Source organism: Microtus pennsylvanicus, chromosome 3, assembly GCF_037038515.1.
Source record: "Microtus pennsylvanicus isolate mMicPen1 chromosome 3, mMicPen1.hap1, whole genome shotgun sequence".
NCBI classification, from domain to species: domain Eukaryota; kingdom Metazoa; phylum Chordata; class Mammalia; order Rodentia; family Cricetidae; genus Microtus; species Microtus pennsylvanicus.
In genome coordinates this window covers 93,251,629-93,279,467 of record NC_134581.1, presented here as the reverse complement: position 1 = coordinate 93,279,467, position 27,839 = coordinate 93,251,629, and the positions used below count along the sequence as shown (strand labels likewise).

The following is a 27,839-nucleotide window of genomic DNA, read 5'->3' as shown; positions in this document are numbered from 1 at the left end:
AGGGACATCATTTAGGGGTTGATTATAATTAGTATATGGTTGAGGGTTGGGGGAGGAATTTTATAAGCTCAGGGATCATTTTGAAAAAAAAAAGAAGGATGATGGGATAATAGATTTGTAATTGTGACTTACTGTTTTTAGACAAATATATTGGTATCGATTCTTGTATATTGATACAAAGTTAAATTATATTGACTATTGTATGCATGCATGTTTCTACCTCTGTTAAAATTTTTTATGTATTGACATATATTGTATTGATATATATATTGTATATATTTACCATATTGCAGTGTACATTTCTACCTCTGATTAAGATACTTATATAATGTTTGTGTATTGATCTATATTTACCATATTGCAATGTATATTTGTACAGTGTTTATATTTGGAGGTCATTATCCTCATTTGTTACACAGTTGTTTATTGTCTTAGTCTTTAAGTTAGATAGATATTGAGAATTATATAGATTAATAATCATCTAAGTTTGTCATTTATAATTAGACTAATCAGGTTCTTTAGATATATAGAGATTATACTCAGTATAGATAGATAATCTTCAACCTCTTCACAGAGCTGTAGAAAATGGCCTTTAATCTAACTCAGAGTTTCGTGATAGTGAGACACAATTGCTCCTGGCAACACCGCTCTATTCCCGAGAGAATGTTGAGCACCAAAGATACTCTACCTGGAGCCTTTCTTTTTGGCAGAACTGGCCTTTGGGCAAAGAAATGCCCATACCTCAACCACTGACAGAGATACAGAGCATGCATCAATGGATAAAACAGGACTGTCATATCCTGCCAAGACAGGGTAAAATAGTTTTGAAAAGTTGCTTGCCTTTGAAAATGGTGTGTCAGTTATGTTAGGCCTTAGCCAAAGTTGGTTGCTTCAACACTGCAAACGTGACTTTGGGTGATTGCCCAGGTAGCTAGTTGTCTCTGTGATTTGTTGCATGTTTTGGAAGTTGTTTTACTGAACTTCCTAATTACCCAGGTAACATTATTTCCCTTCTCAGATCTTCGATGGGGTTGAAAACTATATAAATGTAGTTACTTTTCTCTCATGACTTGGCCAAGTTATTTATTATACAAGACCTAAGCTAGTTAGAATAGGATATTTGTATTTATTGTATATAATTTCATAGTAGGGTTAGAACTCTCTTACTTAAACAAAAGGGGGAGGTGTTGCGGGAGGTCCTTCTGCTCCTCCACCCTATAGCCGCTGAGATACCAGCCCATTGGGGCGTGGTCTCTCTCCCTTTAAAAAAGCGGCTACTTCCCTGCTCGTTCTCTTTGCTTCCTGCTCCATTTCCGGCAACTAGACTCCTTCCTGATTGCGCAGAGGGCTGTTGTCTGGGATGGTTATCTGTAAGTTTTTTGCCCTTTAAATAAATACCACCCTATTCATCATAATTCCAAACTGGTGTGGCATTGTTTGTGACTTACGCCTTCAAGTAACTGTATCAGTTTGCACTCCCCCAGCAATGCAGGAGTGTTCCCTTTCCCCCACATCCTCTCCAGCATAAGTTGTCATCAGTGTTTTTGAACTTGGCCATTCTTACAGGTGTAAGATGGAATCTCAGAGTTGTTTTGATTTGCTTTTCTCTGATGGCTAAGAATGTTGAGCATTTCCTTAGGTGTCTTTCAACCATTTTAGATTCATTTGTTGAGAGTTCTCTGTTCAGATTTGTACCCCAGTTTTTATTGGATTATTGTTCTTTTGATGGTTAATTTCTTGAGTTCTTTGTATATTTTGGAGATCAGACCTCTGTCTGATGTGAGGTTGGTGAAGATGTTTTCCCATTTTGTAGGCTGCTGCTTTGTCTTGTTGACTGTATTCTTTGCTTTACAGAAGTTTCTCAGCTTCAGAAGGTCCCATGTATTAATTATTTCTCTCAGTGTCTGTGCTACTGGGGTTATATTGAGAAAATAGTCTCCTGTGCCAAAGACATTCAAGTGTACTTCCCACTTTCTCTTCAGTGAGGTTCAGTGTGCTTGGTTTTATGCTGAGATCTTTGATTAATTTGGACTTGAGTTTCATGCATGGCAATAGATATGGATCTATTTTCATTCTTCTACATGCTGATATCCAGTTATGCCAGCATATTTGCTGACTATGCTTTCTTTTTCCCATTTTATATTTTTTGTCTCTTTGTCAAAAATCAGGTGCTTGTAGGTGTGTGGATTGATATCTGTGTCTTCAATTCAGTTCCATTGGTTTGCCTGTCTGTTTTTATGCCAGTACCAGGATGTTTTCAGTACTGTAGCTCTGTGGTAAAGTTTGAAGTCAGGTATTGTGATGCCTCCAGGAGTTCCTTTACTGTACAGGATTATTTTGGCTATTCTGGGGTTTTTTGCTTTTCCATATGAGGTTGAGTATTACTCTTTCGAGGTTTATGAGGGATTTTTGCTGGGCATTGCATTAAATCTGTAGATTGCTTCTGGTTAGATTGCCATTTTACTATGTTACTCCTACCTACCCAAGAGCATGGGTGATCTGTCCATTTTCTGGTGTTGTCTTCAATTTCTTCAAAGATTTAAAGTTCTTGTCAAACATGTCTTCCACTTGTTTTGTTAAAGTTACTCCAACATATTTTATGTTATTTGTGGTTATTGCGAAGGGTGATGTTTCTCTGTTTTTTTTTTCTCAGTCCATTTATCATCTCTATGAAAGAGGGCTACTGATTTTTTTTTTTAGTTAATCTTGTACCCTGCTACATTACTGAAAGTGTTTCTGAGTTGTAGAAGCTCCTTGGTAGAATCCTTGGTAGAATTTTTGGGATCACTTATGTAAACTATATTTATTTATTTATTTTTATTATTTAACTAAAAATCTCCACCTCCTCCCCTCCTCCCATTTCCCTCCCACTCCCCCATTCCCCTTTCCCTCCCTCTCCAGTCCAAAGAGCAGTCAGGGTTCCCTGCCCTGTGGGAGGTCCAATGTCCTCCTGGCTCCATCCAGGACTAGGAAGGTGAGCATCCAAAGAGACTAGGCTCCCACAAAGTCATTACATGCAGTAGGATCAAAACCCAGTGCCATTGTCCTTGGCTTCTCAGTCAGCCCTCCTTGTCAGCCACATTCAGGGAGTCTGGTTTGATCACATCATCCAGCTGGTCTTGGTATCCTATCATCAGCAAATAGAGTTTGACTTCTTTCTGATTTGTATTCCCTTAATCTTCTTTTGGTGTCTTATTGCTCTAGCTAGTACCTGAAGAACTATATTGAATAGATATAGAGAGTGGACAACCTTGTCTTGTTCCTGAGTTTAGTAGAATCGCTGTGAGTTTCTCTTCATTTAGTTTGATGTTGTCTCTTGGCTTGCAGTATAATTAATTCCTTTATTATATTTAGCTATGTTCCTTGTATCCCAGCTCTCTCTAAGATATTTATAATGAAGGGATGTTGTATTTTGTTGAAGACCCTTTCAGTATCTAATGAGATGATCATGTGGAGTTTTTTCCAGTTTGTTTATATGGTGGAATACACTGACAGATTTTCATATGCTGAACCATCTCTGCATCTCTGGGATGAAGCCCACTTGATCATGATGGATGATTTTTCTGATGTGTTCTTGGATTCAGTTTGCCGGTATTTTGTTGAGTATTTTTACATCTGTGTCCATGCGTGAGATTGGTCTGTAATTCTCTTTCTTAGTAATGACTTTGTGTGGTCGTGTATCAGGATAATTGTAGCCTCATAAAAAGTTTGGCAATGTTCCTTCTGTTTCTATTGCACATACACCATTTTGGGTGTCTTTTTTAAATTAATTAATTATTTGTTTATTTATTAAAAACTTCCACCTCCTCCCATTTCCCTCCCACTCTCTCGTTCCCTCCCCCTCCCTCTCCAATCCTAATAGAAGGCAGGGTACCCTGCCCTGTGGGAAGTCCAAGGCCCTCCCCACTCCATCCAGCATTTTGGGTGTCTTAATGGCAGCAATTTTCTCCTGTAGGCTTCCATTTCACTTGATTAGTAGCTTCCTTTGTTGTATGGAAGCCTTTCAAAGTTCATAGGCCCTATTTGTGAATTGTTGGCTTTATTTCCCAAGTGACTGTGTAGAAAACCTTTAGTTATGCTTATAACTTCTGTACTCCCTGGCTGGCTTGGAACTTAATATGTAGACCAGCCTGGCCTCAAATTCACAAAAATGTACCTGCTTGTGACTCTCTAGGGCTGTGATTAAAAGCCTGCACCACCACCCAACCCAAATATTGGATGTCAAGAACTTTTCTGCATCTATTGTGATAAGTATACGCTTTTTATCTTTGAGTACATCTGCATATTAAATTACATTTATTGATTTATGTATGTTGTATCTTCCCTGTATCTAAGGAATGAAGCCAATTTAATCAAGGTGATGATCTTTTTGATGTACTCTTGAGTTGATTTGCAAGTATTAAGTTTTTTGTTTGTATTTATGTTCATTGGGAGATTAGTTTTCTTTTTTGTAATCTTTATCTGGTATCTTTAGCTATCCATGTAATGCTGATTTTGGAAAATAAATATGGAATCATCCATTCCTTTTCTATTTTACAGAATATTTTGAGAAGCATTTATCTTATTTCTTCTTTGAAAGTTTAATAGAAATTTGCAGAGAATTCATAGGGACTGGGAGTTTTGAATTTAAATTTAATTTTTAAATTGTTTATCTCACATTGGTTGAGTTTGGTCATGTGCATCAAGAAACTCAATAATTTCTTTCAGATTTTCCAATTTTGTAGGGTGGGGTTTTAAAGGTATGTCATTATGATTTTCTGAATTTCCTCGGTTATCTTATTTTCTCATTTAAACTGCTAGTATGTATGTCTTCTGATTTGAAAACTCAGACCAATAAAATGCAAAATAGTATTGAAAGATGTGTTTTTGATTTGTTTTTGTGTTACTGTTCTTGGATACTTTTTGTTGTTGTTGTTGTTTTTAATTCCTTCCAGTATCCATCGTAGAGCTGGTTTGGTGGCTATAAACTTTTTCAGTCTGCCCTTATCATGGGATTTTTTTTTCTTCCTCACACATGGTCATTTGCTGGGTGTGTTAGTTTGGGCTCAGAGATGTGGGCCTTGAGTTTCTGTAGAGCAATTATTTTAATGAGCCTACCTTTGCATGAATCTTGCCAATTTTCTTTTGTAGCTTTTATACACCTTCATTCAGTCTATCTAGTGTTTAAGCTACAATAGGTGTGAAGAGGTTTTACTGTGGTCCTGTCTATTTGGTACACTGTAAATTGCTTGTAGCTGGACGGGTCCCTCTTATCCTAGATTTGCAGAATTTTCTTTAAGGATTGCATTGAAAATATTTTCTGTGCCTTTGGAATAGAGTTCTTGTACTTCTATGCCCATATTTCTAGATTTGGCTTTCTCATGATATACCAAAGATTTTACAAATTCCACTCATACTTTTTTAAGTGCCTTTTTAAAAAATCCAATTTTTCCACTTTGTCTTAAACTCCTGAATTCCACCCTTCTCATACTCTAATCTATCACTAGTGCTTTTTATTGCATTATTTACTGAAATTTTCATCTTCAGCATTTCATTTTTCTTTCACTATTCTGTACTGCCTTCCGTATTCGCACCAGCTGTTTATTTCTGTTCTTCATTTGTTTGCATACCTTTTCAGTCACTTTATGAAATTATTTGTCTGGATCATTTCCATCTTTTCCAGTTTGGGATTGATCTCTTTTGAAGGAACAAGTTGTCTTTCTTGTTGCTGTTTGGACTTACACATCAGTAGCTTGGCCCTTGGTTTTTGTTCTTTTCCTTTCATGAAAGTGCTTACAGTTTTCTGCAAGAGCTAGGTTATGCTACGGCAAACTGACCTTTCTGTTAGGCTGGTATTCAGAATATCAAGTTCTATTCCCAGACCCCAACTTTAGAGCAGCGGTTCTCAACCTGTGGGTCGTGCCTCCTTTGTAAAGGGGTTGATCCACCCTTTCACATGGGTCACATATATTTACGCTACAATTCATAATGGTAGCAACATTAACGTTATGAAGTAGCAACAAAAATATTTTTAGGTTTTGGGGTCACCACAGCATGAGGAAGTGTATTAAAGGGTCACAGCATTAGAAAGGTTTAGAACCACTGCCTTAGGGTAAACTTACAATTGCAAAACTAGACAGTACTCCAGAATAGAAGCCCTCGCTGCTGTGTTCCCTCTGTGGTGTCTTGCATTCCTACCTTGGCTCCTAGGTTGTCTTACAGCTGAGAGGTCCTGTGATGGACATTCACTTTGTCTTCTCTCATTCTGAGGACTATTCTGGAACTGTTTCTTAGATGGTTACTGGTTCTGGCCTCGAGGTCTGAAAGAGGTTATGTAGGTGGGTTCGTACCTTATAGTCTTATAGTCCTATGCTGAATGCTTGGTTTGGTGTTACCCGAACTAAGCCTGTCTTGGCTATGTTGGTTGAGGTTCAATCCTAGAGAAAATTTTGAATGCTGTAATCTGAGGTCATCCTGGTTTGGCTAGTTAACCCACAGGTGGCTAGGAATGGGTTGAAGGATGGAGTTGTGGGTCTCTGACTTCACATAGGGCTGGTCAAATCAAGTGGGCTGTATCAAGAAGCTGATACAAGGGTCTCTGCCTTCACGCATAGATGGGAGGGTCAGCATGAAATTTGCATGGGTTGGAATTCTGGGATGGGCTGCAGTCAAAGGTCTTTGGTTTGAACTTTTAAATACAGAGGCTTCGTGAGACACCATTTGGTGTACGGTGTGAGGCAAAAGACCCATCCTACCTTGATAGAGGTGAAGTTCGTCTAGCACCACTGTAGAAAACCTGAAAACCACCCACTGAAACAGTCTACCTGAGCAGCTAATGGGAGCTCACCAACTCCAGCGGAACTGGGAAGGAACAAACATAGGACCAAGCTAGTCCCTCTGAATGTGGTTGACAGTTGCATGGCTGGGGCAGACTTGGGGGCCACTGGCAGTGGCACCAGGATTTGTCCCTACTGCATGTACTGGCTTTTTGGGATCCTATTCTCTTTGGATGATACCTTGCTCAGCCTAGATATAATAGGGAGGGCCTGGGACCTTCTGCAAAGCAATGTACCTTACCCTCTCTGAGGATTAGATGGGGGTGGGGTGGAAGGGTATGTGGAGGGAATGGGAGAAGGGGAGGGAGTGGGAACTTGGATTTGTATGTATAATGAAAAAAGTTTATGTTCTTTTAAAAAAAGAAACAAAAAAGAAAACCCCAAAATCCATTTACCTATTGAGTTATTTTTATTTCTCACCATAAATTTCTCTGTATGTGTGTGTGTGCGTGCGTGCCATAAAACACACAGAAGAGATTTGTAGGAATTGGTTCTCTTCATCCCACATGGGTCCTGAGGAACAAGCTCAAGTTACCAGGCTTGGTGGCAAGCACCTTTATATACCAAGACTCTATTGTAACTTTTTTTTTTTTTTTTTTTTTTTTACCTGAGACAGGGTTTTTCTGTGTAGCTCTGGCTGTTCTAGAACTTGCTCTGTGGTCCAGCTAGTCTCAAACTCGGAGATCCAACTGTCTCTGCCTCCCAAAGTGATGAGATTAAAGGCATGTGCCTCCACACTTGAATGACTGCTGTAATTTTAGAATAAGTCATAAAAAATAAGATCTTCAACTTTGGGGACTGGAGAGATTGCTCAGTGGTTAGGAGTACTTGCCTCTCAGTTTCCAGCACCCAGCGGGTAGCTCCAGTTCCAGGGAAATAACACCTTCTTATGGCTTCCACAGGCACTAGGCAGTCATATGGTACACATACATTCATGTAGGCAAACCATCCATGCAGAAAAGATGTAAATAAATCTTTTAAAGAAAGATCTTCACCTTAACTCTTTTACTTATGTATTCAATATCAAATCAAATACTCAGTAGTAAATATTCAACAATGGACATATCGAGACCCTTTGTATTTCCATACTTTTAAAATAAATTTGTCATATTCTATTTTCATTCACCACACACAATCTGCACTGACTTCAGCTGATTATGTAGATGAACTAAACGGCAAACCTTAATGTAAACAATGAGATTTTTTCCACAACTTTTCAATTTTTCACAGCAATATTAAAAATCTTCAGTGGAGAGGCCCTGTATATCTTTACATTTGTATTTAAATGTAAATGTTTGAGGACACCACTGCGCTATTTTAAGTCTTTACTCCCCAGTTTCTTATTGTTAGTATTGGGAAACTGTAGTGGCGTTTCAACTGTATTTTAATAAATAAAGCCTGCCTGAAGATCTGAGAGTAAAACAGTCCCACTGGTCAGCCTTATAGACCAGGTAATGGTAACACACACCTTTAATCCCAGTAGTCACACTAGTTGCCATAGAAACCGGGCAGTGCACGCCTTAAATCCCAGTGGTGCACACCTTTAATCCCAGCCCTGGAGAGGAATATAAAACGGGGTGGTGGGGGGCGGGGGAGACAGTTCTCAGACACAGTCTCAGATCTGAGATTCCTGGAGGCAGGATCATCATTTCAGACTGAGATAGAGAGAAGAGTCGATGGCTGGTTGCTTTGCTTTTTGGATCTTCAGGTTGAACCCCAATTTCTGACCCTGAGGTGTTTTTTTTCCCCAATTTTTTAAATTGATTTTTATTGAGCTCTCAGTTTTCTCTGCTCCCCTCCCTGCCTCCCCCTCCCCCCTTCAACCCTCCCTGCCAGGTCCCCATGCTCCCAATTTACTCAGGCGATCTTGTCTTTTTTTCTACTTTCCATGTAGATTATATCTATAAGTCCCTCTTAGGGTCCTCTTTGTTGTCTAAGTTCTCTGGGATTGTGGTTTGTAGGCTGCTTTTCTTTGCTTAAATTTTTATTAATCGTGCTTCCGGAGACATACTGGAATGTATTCTTTTTGATGTTGTGGAACAAATGGCATACTAGGCAGGTACCGTACCCCTGAGCTATGGCCTCGGCCACTCTGCTCTTTGTGGAAGCACACCACCACACTGCCGCACAAGATTTCAGTGAGGTCGATCACAAGATTCAGTTCAGGGACCACAACAAAATATCACAGGCCGGGGGTGGGATGCTTAGCCAGAAAACATTTTCTCAAGAGTTCTAGATCAGAATGTCACAAGTTTACTTTCTGTTTATTTCTAGAGCTGTGAGGAACAATCTATTCCATGCGCCTGTTCTGGCTTCCTGTGACAGGTGGCAATGATTGGTCATCTACCTTCAGCGATGTCCTTGGGCCTGAGACTCCACATGACTCTTAGTTGTTATACTGTTTCATAGGTCCATCCTACAATAGATCTTATCACCTCATATTTACTAATTATATCTGCCAAATTAATTACATGCCAAGATGTCCAGAACTATTTTTGGGGGGAACACATTTCAGCCCACAGCATCATCTCAATTCCTTCAGCGGTGTTATTTTCCTTCACCCCAAACAAAAATGTCTTACCATATATCTGGACGTACCACAGGTGTCTCTCAAATAACAGTGAATATTGCTATGGTATTTTTGTTTTTACTTATAATGCAAAATAATAATGGGAATTAGTTAAAAGTTCATTGGCCATGCTTGCCAGGTCATTAGGAATATGGAATCTCTTGGTAATATCTGAAGATGACAGGAAGAACTTTATTTCAGTGCTAGAGGTAGAACTCTAGGAGCTCCCACACACTAGTTAAGTGAGCTACATTGCCAGCTCACAATAGGGTCACTCATTCTGTATGTAGCCCAGGCTGCCCTGGAACTCATAGCAATCCTCCTGCTTTGACCTTCTGAGTGCTGGGATTACAGGAATGAACCATCCCACTTAGTTTGTATATTTGTTATTTTTTTTATTACTTTTAACTATGTGTATGTCACGTGTGGCTGTGTGAGGGTGTACACATGAGTCTAGGTGCCTATAGAGGCCAGAGTTATTGAAGCTGTAGTTACAGGCAGTTGTTAGATGCCTGATGTGGGTACTGGGAATCAAACTTGGGTCCCCTGGAAGAGCAGCAAGTATTTTTAACTGCAGTTCCATGGAATGTACTTTTCAGTGAGCGTAATTTCAAAGGCATCAATATGGATAGCATTGTCATTGCTTTGAGGAGGAACAGGAACTTCAGCAACGCCAGCAAACAGACTGGTTAATAGCAAGGTCTCTAGAATAACAAGGTTCCACAGTGGACATTCTCAGACTTCTACAATGGCTTTTCCTGCACTTCCCTGTTTCCAAGCATGGGCTAAGAGACTCTCACACTGTGACAATTTTGAATACTCTTAAGGATGGATTAATTTGGAGCCAGGGAAATCGTTCAGTGGGTAAAAGTGCTTTCTGTACAAGCCTGATGATCTGTTTGATTCTTGGAGTCCCATGGTGGAAGGAAATGGATTCCTAAAAGTTGCTGCTTCACACACACAAAGTGTATGTGAACATCATATACATCATGAACATCATACACATGAACATTATACACATACCTACACACAAATGAGTAAATAAACCCCTACCCATCTTTATCCATCTTTCTATCCGCACTTAACATATTTTCTGTTTCATGCCAATCCCAATCACAATGAACACAAATACAACACCGCCCACACAAGTCTTATACGCCCTCTCCTGGCCGCTTCTGTAGAGTAGCCTCCCTTTAAACATTAGCCATCTTCGTAGAAGCTTAATCTATATTTTTACCTTCTCTGTGAACCTCTTTCTGCCTTCTTCCCAGGCTATTCCATCTGTACAGATACTCGGCCCAGGCATAACATCCAGCTCCTGTTAAGTCCAACTGTGGACAGCAGAATCTCATTTTCAACTTTGAATCACACCTTGCTCCCCATGTACAAGACAAGTTCAGACAGAGTAAGCCTTCAGAGAAGCAAATGTCTATTATAGCTATAGGCATACATCTTTTTCTATAATCAGTGACTTGTGGTTAACACTATATATTGGACATTTTTCTTTTCTAAACATCAAAAGATGGATTAAGTAATGTAGCAGGGTTTTCCCCAAAGTCCTCATCATTGAATAATACTTAAGACTTCCATATATGATGAACAATGCTGTTTGCAAAATTACTAATTAAAAGATGTACTTTTTAAAAGACAAACTGCCTTAGGAGAGATTCCTAATTATTCCAAAATCCAATTAAATACTGAATTAATATAATTATCCCCAAATCCAATGGAATACTGAATCAAATATATACTGGATCAAGTATAGTTTAATTTATAGTTGAAGGGCAGAGCAAAGAGGTAGATTTTATTTACCAAATGTTAATAAAAGTATTTAAAAAGATAAGCAGCCCAAAAAGAGGAAATAAAAGCCCATATAAAAATCCAAATGTTCCAAATAACCTTAGCCCTTGACATTTATTATGTGGTAGCAGGAGCAAAGGTACACCCCAACTCATAGCTTAGCAGTAGGTTCCCAGATAATTCACTTCATCATGATCCGAGTTCAGGATTGATGTCCTGAGACACCATCGGTGCAGAACAGAGAACAGAAAGAAACAGGCTGTCCGCTGCCCTTGCCTCCCACACTGCCTCTGTAATCAGGAAACACTTCATTGAAGTAGCCAGACCCTAGGTCAAGAATTAATAAAACGTACATCATGTGGATCCAAGCCACAGTGCTGACTGCTTCTTTCCAGAACGAGGAAAGCAGGGTGGCAGATCTTCTGGTATGGCTCCTCAGGGCCCTTCCAGCTCTACTGAGAACCCTGTTCCCATCTCAGAGCCAGCATTGCTGCTGAGCGTTCAGGTCCTCTAACAGACGAGCACGGCCCCTTCGATGTACGGCAGGATCCGTTAGCAATTGAACAGCCTGTATGAGCACTCACTCAACACTGACTGTGGCTGCGCATGAACTCCACGCTAGAGTCTCCAGTTTGGGAGCTAGTCCTGAAGCAGGCTTCGAGAGATCAGTATCCTCATTACTTCATTGCTACCTGCAAGAGGAACAATGAAGGATTCAGTAGGAAGAGGGTAGCCATGGATTTAAACTGTAACCGTTGCTTCTTTTGTAATTACCAAACAATGACAGTGTAAGAAACAGTATTTACACTTGCTGTTGGTTTGAGACTGGGTCTAATGTAGCGCAGGCTGTCCTTGAACCAGATGTATAGTTGAGGATGACCTTCAACTCCTGACCTTCCTGCCCTCACCAGTGTTAGAATTACAGGTGTACAACAGCATACCCAGTGATTTCTTTTAATTACATGTATTTATTGTGTGTGCAAGTGTGTGTATGTGTGTGGGTGTGCCATGCCATGGTGTGTACGTGAAGGTCAGACGACAGTGTGCAGGACTGCTTTGCTCCTTTCACCATGTGGGTCCTGGGGATCAAATTCAGGACTTCAGGTTTGACAGTGGGTACCATTACCAATGAGCCATCTTGCTGGCTCAGTGGGATAATATTGACATTTTTAAACATCTCTCCTTATGACAAAAATGACTGTATTAAACAAGTAAAGAAAAATAGTATGACTCTAATTTTTAAAATTTAGTCATACTTGCAAAAGGATAGAAAAAAGTTCAAAGAATTTAACAACAAAATTATAAATATCTCCTAGATGTAGAAACAGGAGTCATTTTTTCTTTTACTTTTTGTATATTTTATAGGCTCAGCAGTACACATATCTTTTGTAACCAGAAAACTAAAGCATAAGATAAAACATTTACCTTGAAGGAGGGAATTAACAGCTCACTTTATTTTTGATAGTGGCCTTCAGTATAAACAAAATACAAAGTAAAGCCCTTGCAAAACCAATAATCACACAATCTCAAAGAAAGCTAAATCTAAATTTCCTCACAAAAGGATAACATTTTCCCTCAAAAAAACAACTCTGGAAGTTTAATTTCATTGTAAAGGCCTAAGGCAAATCAAGGTCAGAGTTCCAGTTCGGATAGAAGCAGTCCTGTAGGATCAGAACTCAGACAGGGACAGTGGGGCCCAGTCTGTTTCCACATCAGTGACCCCAGCATTCATTTGGCCCAGTGAAGCAGAAACTCTGATGGTGGGACCCAGCAGCCTACTTGTAAGTCCTCCAGAAAAAGATTATAGTGACCACTCAGCTAAGACATGAACCCTTTGAAGGCAGGGAAGCAAATCCTTACAGACTTCTGTGACCCCAATAAAGTACCCCTACACTGTTTCACCAAGAAACACAAGAGAAGCTTCCATCCCACGTGTCTGCAATCCTGTAACAGCTCTGGCTGCCTACACTAGCCGGGACAGAGCGATGCTACTTCCGGGCACATGCATTGATACTGAGTGGAAGGCACACTCTGTGTCTGACTGATAGCTCTCACAGTTGCCCAACCAATGTCTGAAGATAAAATCCACATGCTGGTAACTTTACTAAACACCACTAGCAATACTGACATGGATAACATTTAGATAATGTGGCTGCCAAACTACTGTTTGGGGGTTCAGGATCCCTGAGGTCAGTCTTACAACAGGACAAAATAATCACCAGTGCACTTTCCAAGACTGCTCATATACTAGCTGGGGTTGAACCTTCTCTGAAATCTACAAAAGAAGTGATGAGCATAAAGCAGAATCTCCTGGCTCCCAGCTTAGAGTGTTTTCTGATGTAGCAGCAGACCAATTTCAGAGGAGGGCTGAGGAAAGGAAGAATTGAGAAAAAGACAGAGGGCCTGGCAGGATCCCAGCTCAGAAGTACTGAGACAGGTTGGGGAAAGCGTAGCAGGAGAACAACTCTGCAAAGTTTTACCTTCTAGGATTTGGTGGACCCTGGAGTCCCGCATATACTGTTGAACAGCATAATCCTTCAGGTAGCCGTAGCCCCCATGCATCTGCACAGCCCGGTTGCAGATCTGCTGGGAGACAGGGAATAGATGTCTTTGGTCTCAGGAAGCCTGTGGAGTACTTGGCTCCCCTCCCCACTCCAAACCTTAGTCTGGCAGTCTGCTATACATGGACGAGAGAATGAACGGGGCCCAAGAGGAGCTCCAGATTCGCAATAGTCAGACACGAAGGCCATCCTCCTACTGAACCAGTCAAACAAGGCACAAACATCTGCCTTTCTTCTTCAGGCTGTTCTGGAGGCAAAGCTGTCTACAGCCCCCATGACTTATTATAGGAAGTCCAGGTGCCCCCTAGTGACAATACAGTCTCAGCGTGGAAACAGCTCTGTGCCTTACCAAGAACATACCCGAAAGCAGAGTCTTACTGACGTGTTAATGTCATGGAGAAGGCCACAAGGGCAGCAGGGAGAGCTCGACTGCAGGTCGTTCACAAATTTCATTTGTATCCTTAAGCCCCAAAGTGATTCCTTCAGTGCCTCAGGAGGTTAGGGTTCTATAGCTGACGCATTCCTCTCAAAGTCCCTAAGCAGAGCAGCTCTTCCTGTCTTCTGTCAGAAAGGCCAGGAGACTTGTCACTTACAGTAAAGCATTCCTCTGTAGCAAAGAGCTTGGCCATGGAGCACAGGACCACTGCGTCTTCCCGTTCCTCCTGCAAAGCCATTGCTGCCATGCGGATCATCACCCGAGAGGCAACCAGCCTGGTGGCCATGTCTGCTAACTGGAATTGCAGGTACTGCAGCCACAACAGAGGATGAACCAAAAAGGCCACATGGATTTAAACAGGTCATCTGGGATCTAATCTAGAACCACTGATAAAACAGCTTGAGCTGGCAAGCTGGCTCAGCAATACACATTCATAGATAAAACAATCTGAGTTCTACCAAGATGATCCCGTGGGTGGCAGGAGAGAACCAACACCTGAAACTTATCCCGTGACCTCTACATCCACACTATGACATACATACAACTGCATGCAGGCACACATCCATACACCCCCCCCCACACACACATAAGCATAGATATCTCAAATTAGGAGCCTTTTCCAAGCACATCAAAGTCTCTCGCCACTTCTAGAGACGCCTGCATTGTTTACCTTGGTATTACTGCCTCTTGAAAAAAGGCACAGGTAAATGTACAACATACATTCTGATTAAGACATTGTAAAGTTCTTCATGGGATATCAGTCCCACCCAATCCCGCCAAGAATGGGGGCCCAAGGGAAGGTCTCAACAGAGTACAAATGCCAAACCTAGCTGTCTTACCTGGTTTCTGGCTAGTGGCGCTCCAAACTGCTTCCGGACCTTGAGGTGCTCTTGGGTAAGGATAATTGACGCATGAGCCGCCCCAAGAGAGCAGGATGCTGGAGGGGAGGAGTAAGGACATCATCTGAGCCTGAACAACAGTGCTAGCCTCAGCCCTTGCCTTCCTTCCCCAACTCCTTTCTGGCCTCACCAACATTGATCCTTCCGCCGTTCAGTCCTTTCATGGCGATGAGAAAGCCCTGACCCTCGCTCCCAATTCTGTTGGCCACAGGGACAGCGCAGTCTTCAAAGATCACTGCTCGGGTTGGCTGTGAGTTCCACCCCACCTGGCAAAAATCAGGGTCTGGGTGGCTGCCCAACGATTCCCCAAGCAGGGATGACTTCCCTGTGGACAGAAGCCTGTAATGGATGCCAGCACCCTGGCACTTAAGCCCATAAGAACACCAAATAGAGAAAAAAAGTTCAGATGTGAAGATTTATCAACACTTAGAAAGATGCTTATATTCAGAAAAGCGGTGTTTTGTTTATTTTTTTAACATGGTCTTTTTTTTACTCTGTAGTCCAGGCTGACCTGTAGTATGTTCATCCTACCTCAGGTTCCAAGGCCCTGGATTGTTAGGTGTGAGTCACCATGCCTGGCTAACACAGTGCAATGTATTACACAAATCGACTTTGCATAATCTATCTACAAACACTTCTCACTTCCTGATGGATAAGGCCCAGATCCATCCTCAGTTTTACTGTCTCTATGAGTACAACTTCTAAAAGAGATTTTTTTTTGGAAAAGTTTACTTTTAGTATATGTGAGCACACAAGGCAAGCACGAAAAGTTTACTTTTAAAGGCTGTGAACAATAAGCACACTTCCCCTTTCAAAGGTCTAGTGCTGTAAGCAGATAAGATAAAGGACATGCAGTGTACTAGAGAGCCCTGATCTAACGTTTAGCTGCAGAGAGACTCGGTAATGTACGGTCAACGTGCGTCAGCCAATTACGCTCCTTTTTCTGACTTGGCATTCTATGATCTTACTTGTGGTGGTCTGAAAACAGCCATTGAATTAGCAAATGCCACAAATACAAGTTTTTTGTTTTGTTTCTCCAAGAAAAATGTCTTACTAGAACATCTCTGGATATGTCAAATGTAAGCCCAGAAAAACTTGAGAACACTTGAAATGCAGCCTCTGTCGCAGATTCCACCAGACACCTCCCAAGTCATGACATGGAGACTTATTATTAGTTTTGAATGCTCATCCTTACACAGGCTCAGTCCTGGCTAGCTCTTTTAGCTTAACCTGTTTCTTTTTATTTACCTTTGCCTTGGGGCTTTTTACTTTTCTTCCCTTCTGCATATCTTACTTTCTCTGTTTTCATGTCTGCGGTCCGGTGGTTGTCATGGTTTTTTTCTTTTGCTGTGAGGTGTCACCATGACCAAGACAACTTTAAAAAAAACATCTAATGTGGGGCTCACAGTTCCAGAGGAGTTAGAGTCTATGACAGTCATGAATTTACATTCTGGTCCAAAGGTATGAGGCAGAGAGAGCGCTAACTAGGAATGACTTTTAGGACCTTAGAGCCAACCTCCAGTGATACACCTCCCACAAGGCCACATCCTCTAATCCAGTTCTGCCGACTGCTGACCAGGACTCAGATGTAGGCCCATGGGGCCATTCCCCATCCAGAGTGTCCTCTCACATTCCTCTGTTTCTCCCTGAGACTGGGTCTCTGGGAGACTGACTCAAAATGGGTTGGCTAGACTGCCTGGCCCATGAGCTATGGGAATCTACCTGTGTTCATTCCTCCATTTCCACATACACCGTTGCAGATGTGTGTGCAGCAACATCTGGTTTCTTACTTGGGTACTGGGGATGTAAGCTGAGGACTTCTTGCTTGTGTGGCAGGCATTTTCCCCCCCTGAGCCATGAAGATGCATCCTTCTTACACTAAAGATCTCACAGGTGTGAGGCAGCAGCAGCTATTCATAGTTTGCTTCTTTAGTGACAAGACTTTCTTAAGGTTAAAATGTTCACATGCATTCTTCCTCTCAGATGTCTGTATTCAGTTTGAGGAGATGAAAGACAGAGGGAGCCATCACACAGAGTGGTAATGGGCTGAATACTCAACCTTGCTCTTCTAACTTAAATTAACCCGTTTCAGACTTTGGGTAGAGACTACAGGAGCTTAAAAGAGGACAAATTCCGGTCCAATTTGTTCAGTTTTGGTTCTCTGAGACTGGATCTCATGGAGCCCAGACTGACCTCAAACTTGCTATGTAGTGCCTTGAACTCCTGTTCCTCCTGCCCCTGTCCCCAGTGCTTGGTGTGAAGGCAGGCACCACCATGCCTGGCTACATGTTTTTATGTCAGGAAATGATGTAAAAGCTGTATTTTCCAGGAAGGAGGGAGCTCGGGCATTGTGTATAGTTGACGGTGCTCGTGAGCTGCCTTGCTGAGCCTGAGGGTCCTTTGGGTTTCTGGGTACCTTCACGAGGAGCTAACGGGGTGAAGCAGTGCAGCCTTTTTATTTACACATGAAACATTGGAACAGGACTTTGCTAAGAGGACCTACAAACTTTCAGCTTTATACTTTTATGTAGGAAACAAAGGTCATGAAGAAGTCAAGTGACAAACTCATTCTTCCATATAAAGCCTCTTAATAACTAAATCCAAGGTAAAGTAATATAATTATCCTCCTATAAAGTTAATACATAGAAGGTTAAAAGCTCTCGTCAATATTAAGTAAATGCTAACTAAAAGACTCCAGCCCCTATCTTGCTCACTGCAACCCCACCCATACACACCAAAATGCTTTTTTGCTTCTGAAAATAGGTAACTATGTTTGTTGTTACAATTTTGGGGTGTGTGTATCACATGTAGCCTGGGCTGGCCTAGTACTTGCAATCTTCCTGGCCCAGACTTCCGAATGATGGAATCATGTGTGCACCACCATGCCAAGCTGTAGAGATCCCATACAGATAAGTCCAAACAGGGCTAGGAATGACTAAGGATCATTGTGGGATATTTGGATACTATGTGAAGATGTATTGCTGTTACTGGTGTAATAAAAGGCTGAACAGTCAAAAGCTAGGCAGGAAGTACAGGCAGGATTTCCAGGGTGAGAAAAGAAGAGAAAGAATACAGACACTTCGGGATGCCTGGAGACATGAAGAAGAAACAGGTTGTGCAAGATGGAAGAGAGATGACACCATGTGATAGAACACAGATTAATAGAAACAGGTTAATATAAGTTATAAGGGCTAGTTAGAAACAAGCCTAAGCTATAAGCCAAGCTTTCATAATTAATAATAAGTCTCCATGTCATTAATGGAGAGCTGACTGGTAGAACAGAAAAAGACTCGTTAGAAAAGATTCCGTATCCTTCCAAGAGATAACATAGCCTTGAACACTGTAGGCATATAATAACCTGTTACTCTGTGAAGAGCGGAGGCGCTAAAACCTTTATCTAATCTCGTGGCAGTTGTTAAGAGCCCACAGCATCGTGAAGGAAGATCTGGAAGCCCTGTGCAGATACATGGAGTGTTTAGTTGTCACTTCATGATCTGCCTTATCTCCAAAAGTCCTAATCCAAGGACAACAACTTTTGATCATCTGTCCTAAAGAAAAACTCAGTGAGCTCTATCTTATTGGCAATTAGATTACCACAAGTTTCCTGCACATGGGATTTCTTAGTCCTAGGAATATCTTATTTTTCAATGCACTTATGGAAACAAGTTCTTACATGGCTGAAACACCTACAGCCTCTCGCTGTCAATGAGTATTTTATTTTTGCTTAGAGAAGAAAAGTGTCCTGAGACTTCTAACGAGCATCAGTCCTCTTGTAACTTATCTCTTTTTGGGATAACATAGAGTGATGGAAGCTGAGTATGAAATACAGGACAAGGACTGCGGAGATAGCTCAATTGGTGAGGTGCTTGCTGCGCATATGGGAATCTAAGTTCAATCCTCAGTACCCACAAGGGAAGCCGGGTATAGCTCGGAAGGTGGTGACAGCTGGATCCCTAGAGTTTACTGGGCAGCCAGTCTCACTAAAGAGGTAAGTTCCAGGTTCATTAGGAGATGCTGCCTGGTCAGGCATGAAGGCAAAGGGAGGTAGACCTCGTTGAGTCTGAGACCAGCCTTGTCCTCACAGACAGAACAGCCAGGGCTATACAGTAAGACTGTGCCAAAGAAGAAGAGTAAGATAATTAAATTTAATTAAAGGAGACCCTGAGCAAAAAAATAAGGTGGAGAACAATTGAGGAAGACATCCAACATCAATGCCCTTCCAACACATGTACATAAACATACAGCACAGAAAAAGAGAAAAAAAATACAGAACAAAAGTGGACACAGAAAAAAGAGAGAGAGAATCTAAACAGTAGTAGCAGCGTATGAAACTAGATGGCAAAGTTTGTCTTTTCCCAGGTGTGTGTTTCTTTAGCTACAACCGTTCCATGAAAGAGGACAGGAGTTGGTCTAACAGACAGAGAGACTCATAGTTTGGATTGCTTACAATTGAGTAGCCACTCACCTTCTTCTCCTTCTTGCCAAAGCTAAGGCCAGGGGTTCCCTTCTCAACGACGATGCAGGAGATGCCTTTAGGGCCTGATCCTCCAGTCCGGCACATGACCACATAGATGTCTGACTCACCACCCCCACTGATAAAGGCCTGTGGGTGGAGAGGGGGTGTATGGGGATCAGCGAATGCATGAGTTCTGCACCTGACATCTGGGAAAACCGCTGGCACATGCCTGATGACAGAACAAAGGCATAATGCACAGAAGGGGATAAAAGGTAAATGGCTTTGGCAGAGCCTACAGAACCGGGGCTTTGGTTTGTAAGAATATAAATGACAAAAATCCGTGCCATTGTGTAGAATCGGATCGGAAAAGATAAAGAGTGAGAGTCTCTCCCCAGCATGTAATCGCGTGTGGGAATGCTAACTCAGACTCAAAGGATCTGAAGGCTATCAAGGGGTATGCAGGAACAGCCCCTGGTTGCCCTGGGAACGCATGCTCTTACCTTGGAACCATTGAGGATGTAATGATCTCCTTGTCGTTTGGCTGAGGTTAGAATAGATGCAGCATCACTCCCACTTCCTGAAGTAGGGACCAAAGGGGAACAAACAAAGATGCCAGTCAGCGACATCAAAGCAGCTGAGCACAGTTCCACATCCTAGAAATCTTCTTCAGATAGGTCATCATGCACTAGCTTAACATCCCATGGCCACAGAATCATCCACACTGGGTAAAAACTGCTTGTACACTGTCTCTCTACCAAACCAGTTAGCAGTGGTGTGAAGCCAGGAGGAAGTCTGGCCTACAGGCCCCAGGGACCTATACTACTCCACAGGCAAATGCTTGATAAGCAGGACTACGTTCTAACAGCCGGAGTTGCTCACTGAACACACAGGCTCTGCTCCTCTCTGCTAGGTGTCACTTGCAGGGAGGATGAACGCACCTGGCTCAGTGAGGCAGTAGGAAGCAAACTTCTCCATGGTACAGAGCGGTGGGCAGAATTTGTGCCTCTGTTCCTCGTTTCCAAAGCTATCAATCATCCAGGCACACATGCTGACAAGAAAAGGCATCGACAGAAACACAGACAGAAAAGAGAATCCGGCGGAGAAGGGTGGGGTGGGGAAAGAAACAAAGGGCGACCAAGCAGAATGAAAGCAGGAGAGTGTGGGAAAGGAAAAGAGACAAGTGAGAAGACTCAACTTGAAAGGAACGGGCTGGTTTAAAATCATTACTGGAATACTTATACCTGAGGCCCAGATGTTTCTCAGATTAATGAGTCCTAAAAACCAGAGATCAATGTACTTCCTACTATTTCTCAAATTACTGGAGGTTTGGAGAAGTCTGCTGGTACCAAAACTGGGACTTGGGAGGTCAACAGGACTGATCCCCTAAGCTCTCATATAGAAGACAACAGAATCAAATCCAGCAGCCAGCTGCAGACCTACTGTGTACCGGTAACAGTTCAGTTTCTCAAATACAATCAACCCAACACGATTCATCTTTTTCTCCTGAGTCTCAGGTTTTTGTACCAGCCCGTGTGAGTATAGCCCTCCACCATGTTTTGGGTATGGATACTCACTTGTGGATGCTGATATAGGCAGTGGTGCTGGTGCAGCCTGTGGCCAATGCTTCAAAGATGACAGAGGCATCGAGGCGAGACAGTCCAGACCCACCCACGTCTGTTTGTACGTAGACCCCCCCAAAACCCAGTTGTGCTGCCTTCCGCATCATATCCACAGGGAACAGCTCCTACAGAAAAGAGAGCAAGGCAGTAAGGGACTGGTCCTGAGACAGATTTTCTTTTAGAGGGGACAATAGAGGGATGAGGATGTTTGCATCTGGTAGATTATAGGAATTCTCTTAACTTCAAATACTCTTGTTATTTTTTTTTTTTGTTTTTTTTTTTTTTCTTCGAGACAGGGTTTCTCTGTGGCTTTGGAGCCTGTCCTGGAACTAGCTCTGTAGACCAGGCTGGTCTCGAACTCACAGAGATCCGCCTGCCTCTGCCTCCCGAGTGCTGGGATTAAAGGCGCGCGCCACCATCGCCCGGCTACCCTTGTTATTTTATAGTGGTCTCAGTTAACATGTTCTCCAAATATGTTTCAATAAAACTCTTTTGATATTATATGTGTCTAAATCTTTAATAAATTAAGAATGACAAGGGACATCTACATAATGTCTGGGATGACTTCTAGGGAAAGTCTCTACTGTTCTAGTCAGCGTTAGTATTGCTGTGATAAGACACAATGATCAAAAGCAACTTGGGAAGGAGAGGGTTTATTTCACTCATACTTCCACACAACAGCTCATCATCCAAAGCAGTGAGGGCAGGAACTCAAGCAGGGCAGGTGGCAGGAACCAGATAGAGACAACGGAGGGGTGCTACTTATTGGCTTGCTTCCCATGGCTTGCTTCGCCTGCTTTCTTTTTTTCATTTTTTTTATTGAGCTATATATTTTTCTCCACTCCCCTCCTTTCTTCCTAGCTCCCCTTCTACCCTCCCTCATGGTCCCCATGATCCCAATTTACTCAGGAGAGCTTGTCTTTTTCTACTTCCCATGTAGATTAGATTCATGTGTCTCTCTTAGGGTCCTCATTGTTGCCTAGGTTCTCTGGGATTGTGAACTGTAGGCTGATTTTTCTTTATGTCTAAAAGCCACTTATGAGTGAGCACATATTTGCCTTTCCGGGTCTGGATTAACTCACTCAATAGCATGTTTTCTAGATCCATCCATTTGTTCATATATTTCAAGATGTCATTTTTTCTGCTGTGTAGTACTCCACATTTTCCTTATCCATTCTTCGGTCGAGGGGCATTTAGGTTGTTTCCAGGTTCTGGCTATGACAAACAAAGCTCTATCAACATACCTGAGCACATGTCCCTGTAGTACGATTGAGCATTCTTTGGTTATATATCCAAAAGTGGTATTGCTGGGTCTTGAGGTAGGTTGTGCTCAACTATGTTCGTAGCAGCTTTGTTTGTCATAGCCAGAACCTGGAAACAACCTAAATGCCCCTCGACCAAAGAATGAATAGGAAAATGTGGTACATTTACACAATGGAGTACTACACAGCAGAAACAAATAACGACAGCTTGAATTTTGCAGGAAAATGGATGGAACTAGAAAACATTATTTTGAGTGAGGCAACCCAGACACAGAAAGACAATTATCACTCACAATGTACTCACTCATAGATGGTTTTTAAACATAAAGCAAAGAAAACCAGCCTACAAACCACAATCCCAGAGAACTTAGGCAACAATGTGGACACTAAGAGAGACTCACATAGATCTAATCTACATGAGAAGTAGAAAGTAGAAAAAGACAAGATCTCCTGAGTAAATTGGGAGCATGGGGACCTTGGGGATGATTGAAGGGGGACGGGAGAGGCAGGGAGGGGAGCAGAGAAAAATGTAGAGCTCAATAATTGCCAATAAAAAAATGTAAAAAAGAAAACACCACATAGGTTTGGCTACAGCCAGATCTTATGGAGGCATTTTCACAACAGAGACTCCTCCTCTCTGATGACCCCAGCTTGTATCAAGTTGCCATCAAGCTCAAGCACAGCTACCATCAGTCTTCACACTTGCAGTAAGGGTTGGTGAGTGGAGGACAGGAGCAGTTAGGACGACAAAGAGGGAGAGATAAGTCACTGCAGAAGGCATTTGCTGAACATCTACCCTCAAGAAGACTCCTACCTTCTGATCCCACTCCGCCATATTGGGAGCCATTTCCCGAGCAGCGAAGTCAAAGGCCACTTTCTGAAATCCTTTCTGTTCTTCATTTAGTCCCACGGAAGCTGTGAACAGGACCAGACATAATCAATTCTAGTATAAAAGTGGGAGAAGAGCTTTGCTGACAAGGAATGCCTCAAAGCGGAAGACAGATCTACTATAGGATTTCCTAGGCATATCCTCTAACAGTAAGAGAACGGTGCTATTTATTATGCGTTTTATTGTTTCTGTTTTTGAGATAGGGTGTCCTGTTCTAGTCTAAACTGGCCTCAGGCTTGTGATCATCCTGCATCCAGGACCCCGGTGCTAGCATCATGACTAGTTTCCCGGGTGGATAAGGGATAATTCCAGCACTTAAACATACCCACATTATCCTAAGGGTAATTCTCAGAGATCTCTTCCTCCACCAGTTAGGAAGATAAAGGTATAGCCCCAAATAGGTAGAGGCCTCAGGGAAAGCAGTGCGGAATAACCAGATGCAAAAAGAATCAAAGTGTAAGAGAGCAGGAGGCATACAAATACTAACTCATGAAACACCACTGGGACTCCTTTTAAAGTGTGATTGTAGTGCTCGCTTAGGCAGCACGTATACTAAAATTGGAACAATACAGAGAAGATTAGCATGGCCCCTGCACAAAGTGTGATTGTATTCCTGTATTCAGTGTGTGAATGTGTATGTGTGCAGGTGCATGTACAGGTCAGGACAACTTTTGGGACTCAGTGGCAGGTGCTATTACCCCCGCAAAGTCAGCCTGCTGACCCACCATTCTTCCTTTCATTCAGGTGGGTCAACTGCCTTTTCAAAATTGTTTATCTCCTCTTCCTCATGAATCTACTCTTTCTTTAAATGAAGAGCTGGGGAGACAATTCAAAGCAAAGGGTTGCCTCATTGATGTCCCTTTTCAAGCTCAGCATCACTAAAAAAAAAAAAAAACACAAAAGCCCTCAAATAGCATGTTTTCTGATGGGCTGCCCCAGCTTTTCTGCATAAATACCTTAAAAAAGTCTCCACCCAATCTCTGTGTATCTGGCAGCAGCCACTGTTTGTACCAATGCACTCATCTTACAACATCAAATTGAGAAATCATAATCTGTGTACTTTGGCGTGCTTTCCTGCTCAGAAAGCAATGGAATATATGGCCATACAACTCATGGATAACACTGATTTTTTTTTTTTAAATAAAGCTTTCTACACAGTTAAATCCCCAACAGAGAAGTTGAACTCTTTAAGACAGGAAGGTTCCTGTCCTAGCCACTAGTGACATGACTTTGGGTAACTGCTTTATTTCTTTGACTGAGATAAAAGGATCTTAGGAGAATAAATTGGGAAAGTGAGGATGGGGAAATTTTCTAGGAACTCATAAAACTTACATAGGCTCCACTGTAAAGGCATCTCTTCAGAGGAAACGGAGAGACACTGATATAAGTAACTCGGCCCCCTAGCGGTGAAACACAGAATTTGACTTTTACATTCATCCCCAAAGACCACATTCTGTAAGGAAGGTAGGACTGAGTTGGAAAGCAGAATTGTCTACCAACTCGCTAGTCTCTAAGATGAAGCAGATACCTTTTAAGACTTGAAACGAGGACAGAACAAATTCCAGGAACCAGAGCAGGGTGGCAGACCCAGCAACCTGGAGCGGATCAGGCAGGCCTACACTGCTCTCTACTGTGAGAACAACTGACTCAGGCGTGGAAACTACAGGAAGGAGTGAGTACATGCCTACACTTAGAGACCCAGTAAAAGGCGAGGGTGTGGTGATGGCTCGGGGGAGGCGGGGAGGACACGCAGCTACTCTGTAGTTATGTTTTAAGGTATGGCCTTTCATCTAAAAAACTTTGGCCATTATGATACTGACGAATACCTAAGATGGGGACATCTGGGGTGGTATAGATGTAGACTTAAAGAAAAAGTCCAAGCAAATCTGACAATGAATTACTCTATTCATAGCCTGCTAGCTATGCCCAGTCTTTGAAATAGCTCATTAGTGTTGGCGGCAAAGTCTGTTCCTCTGGGGAAGATGTGGGCATCACTCTTAGTAAAAAGGTAAGTCAAGCATGGTGGTTCACACCTTTAATCCCACACTCAGGTGCCTCTCTGAGAGTCTGAGGCCCACGGGACCTACATAGAGAGTTCCAGAATAGTTATCAGGATTCTAGAGAATGCTTCCCTAAGAGACCCAGAGCAGAAACCTGAGGGTATCACCCTAGGGAATATGGCATGGGATTAAAAAAAAGAAAAAAAAATCACGGTTTCCTTATGGGGAGGTTGACAGGCCATTTTTTTTCATGCTTTCTTGTACAATGCTGCTATAGATCATAGTTTAACGCTTATCTGCAGAAGGAGGAAGAATACACCTGAGTGCCAACGACTTGCCTAGCATGTTTTTTTTTTCTCCTAGTACCTGGATCCAACTCATGGTACTAGGAGGAAAAAAAACCTGTTGCAGTAAACTCACTAAACAACGAACAACAAAATGGGACCAGAGGAATACTTCCGTGGTAGGTACTTGCCAGCCCCAGCAAATCCCTAAGTTTGAACAACAGTACCAATACCCTTGCACCCAACAAATATCAGAGCATGGATTGTGTAGCAATACTGGTGCTATAAAAATGAATAGGGTCCATTCACACACACACGCACACACACACGCACACACACATGCACACTTAAATGGTAATAATTTAAAGACATTAAGGTATAAAGAAGAGCTGCAGAATTTTACTTCTAGCAACAGCTCAATATAGAGTCTGTTGTTACTTGTTTTGTTTGGTTCTAGTTTTTCAGACAGGGTCTAACTGTAGCCCAAGCTACAGAGGTTGCCTCAAACTCGAGATAATCCTCCACCTATGCTTCTGATGTACTGAGATTACAGATATGAGCCACTATATCCTGCTTTAATATATACTAATAACTCTTTATCATATGACAGAATAAAGAGCTACTTCCTAAAATAAGCCAAGTTCAGGTAACCCAAGACTTAGAAATTTAGAATTTCATTCTAACTAAAGAGTAGTTCTAAATAAGTTATATATAAGTAAATACAATATGTAACTACATATTCTTCTTATATAACAAATACAGTTGACTTTAGAAATGATCAACAGTAGGAAAACATTGCTTAGAGAAAAAAATAGAGGTGGTGGTAAATAAATAGCAAATTAAAGCCAACATAATGCCATGTTTATAGACCCAGCACTGGTGAGGTCACAGAGGATCATGAATTCCACGTGGCAAATTCAAGAACAGCCTGGGCTGCATTGTGACACCCTGACTCTAAAAAGCAAACTGCCGGAGCTAGGTCCCTAACTCTAGCACCTTCTTTAAAAGGAGTGAAAGAATCTAAGTTGCTCAAGTCAAACCACCAACTACCGGGAAAACTCACATTTTGTTAGTTTGTTTCTGGGACAAACTCTTACTAGCTTTGGTCAAACAGGGAGACTTTGATTATTGCCTAAGTAGGGCAGTGCCTTTAAAAGCGATTCTGATCTTCTAGAGAAAACAGTCTTCTATGCCTTAGTGTACTTTATAGATTTTTTTCTCAATCGTCAAGGCCATGCTGCCATAAACAATGGATACTTATTTTAAGTAAATAAAAATCATTTTTAAAATTGCTTCAGAAGAAAAAGGTGGTTTTGGGTTTTTGTTTGTTATTTTAAGTGACTGACATAACCTGAAAACTGGCTGTGTATTCCATGATCAGCGTGGGTGGCAACCACACGCTGTTACATTCAAGTTTTCTGCCAGGTTCCTAAACAATCAGTTTGTAATCTCTGATAGGGTTTCTCAATGTGGTAATCTTTCTTTTTCCTGCAGCAGTTTCTACAGTGTAAGTGTTTTCTACTCACAGATTATAAATTATGAAATTCACGTACGTGAAGAGAGCTTTCTCGACCAGCACCCATATTCTTAGGTTCTTGCTACCTTGAGAATCTCTTGATACTATTTCAACCACCCTAAGTAACAATTTCCTTTATGTATGGGCTGGGGCTGGGGGGTGCGAGGCACTGGACTGGATTAAGAGCGGGTGGCAGAGACCACGCGGAGCTGGTGCTGAGAGCAGATCCTGGGTTATGGAAGGAAGCAGGTTAGGGGAACCGGACTGGTATGGGGAGAGGGAAGCGGGCCCAGGACAGGGCAGGGTCTAAGAAAGAAAGGAGTCCGTCAAGGGACCTGAGGACTGGACAGAAGGGGTCGGATGTATGTGTCAAGACAAAGCCCAGAACCAGCAAGCAGCCAGAAACCTGGGCACGTACAGATGCCCACCAAGTCCCGTTCTCCCTTCGCCCAGGCGAGCCTTACGATCGATGCAGAGGGTGACGCTCCGGTGATTGGTCTGAGCCAGGGACCGGAATGCAAAGCGTAGACAGCCAAGGCGCCGGGAGCCACACCGTAACATCGTCACAGCTGTTCTCAGTCTGAATCCCTGGACCAGCTTGCCCAGGCCAGAACTTGCAGCTCGTGACCCTCCCCGTGGCACCCTGGGAGTTATAGTCCATCAAGCTCTTGAAGCTTGAGCTCCAGGAGGACTGCTGGGGTGCTGGGACTACAGTTCCCAGAGAACCTCGGGG

At 42.3% G+C, this 27,839-nt stretch overlaps 1 protein-coding gene and 1 non-coding gene across 3 annotated transcripts; one reads left to right on the top strand and one right to left on the bottom strand.

The window, feature by feature from the left end:
* Positions 1–11,272: 11,272 nt before the first annotated feature.
* Positions 11,273–27,748, bottom strand: Acad8 (acyl-CoA dehydrogenase family member 8). 2 transcript variants are annotated; one of them, XM_075966489.1, is made up of 12 exons: positions 27,571–27,748; positions 24,032–24,184; positions 23,232–23,332; positions 21,111–21,280; positions 20,475–20,584; positions 20,037–20,113; positions 19,546–19,683; positions 15,211–15,346; positions 15,021–15,118; positions 14,339–14,491; positions 13,665–13,767; positions 11,273–11,876 (listed from the first exon to the last, which is right to left on the bottom strand). In XM_075966489.1, exons 3-12 carry the CDS (start codon positions 23,262–23,264, stop codon positions 11,824–11,826), a joined length of 1,071 nt encoding a protein of 356 aa, XP_075822604.1. In that variant the 5' UTR covers positions 23,265–23,332; positions 24,032–24,184; positions 27,571–27,748; the 3' UTR covers positions 11,273–11,823. The 2 variants fall into 2 exon arrangements, with proteins under 2 accessions (XP_075822604.1, XP_075822603.1); XM_075966488.1 differs by lacking the exon at positions 24,032–24,184 and having other exon boundaries at positions 27,571–27,736.
* LOC142847393 (U6 spliceosomal RNA) lies at positions 23,835–23,944 on the top strand. Its single transcript, XR_012910160.1, has one exon. It is a non-coding gene; the product is annotated as a U6 spliceosomal RNA (small nuclear RNA).
* Positions 27,749–27,839: the final 91 nt, after the last annotated feature.

What these genes read in the sequence shown, in the direction of transcription:
- Acad8 (XM_075966488.1), bottom strand. Translation starts at nt 27,667, where the DNA reads ATGTTACGGTGTGGCTCCCGGCGCCTTGGCTGTCTACGCTTTGCATTC. An exon ending in CTACAGAGGAATGCTTTACT is followed by an intron (nt 13,768 to 14,338) that starts GTAAGTGACAAG and finishes GTCTCCCAGCAG; the next exon opens with ATCTGCAACCGGGCTGTGCA. An exon ending in GGTCCACCAAATCCTAGAAG is followed by an intron (nt 11,877 to 13,664) that starts GTAAAACTTTGC and finishes TTCCTCTTGCAG; the next exon opens with GTAGCAATGAAGTAATGAGG.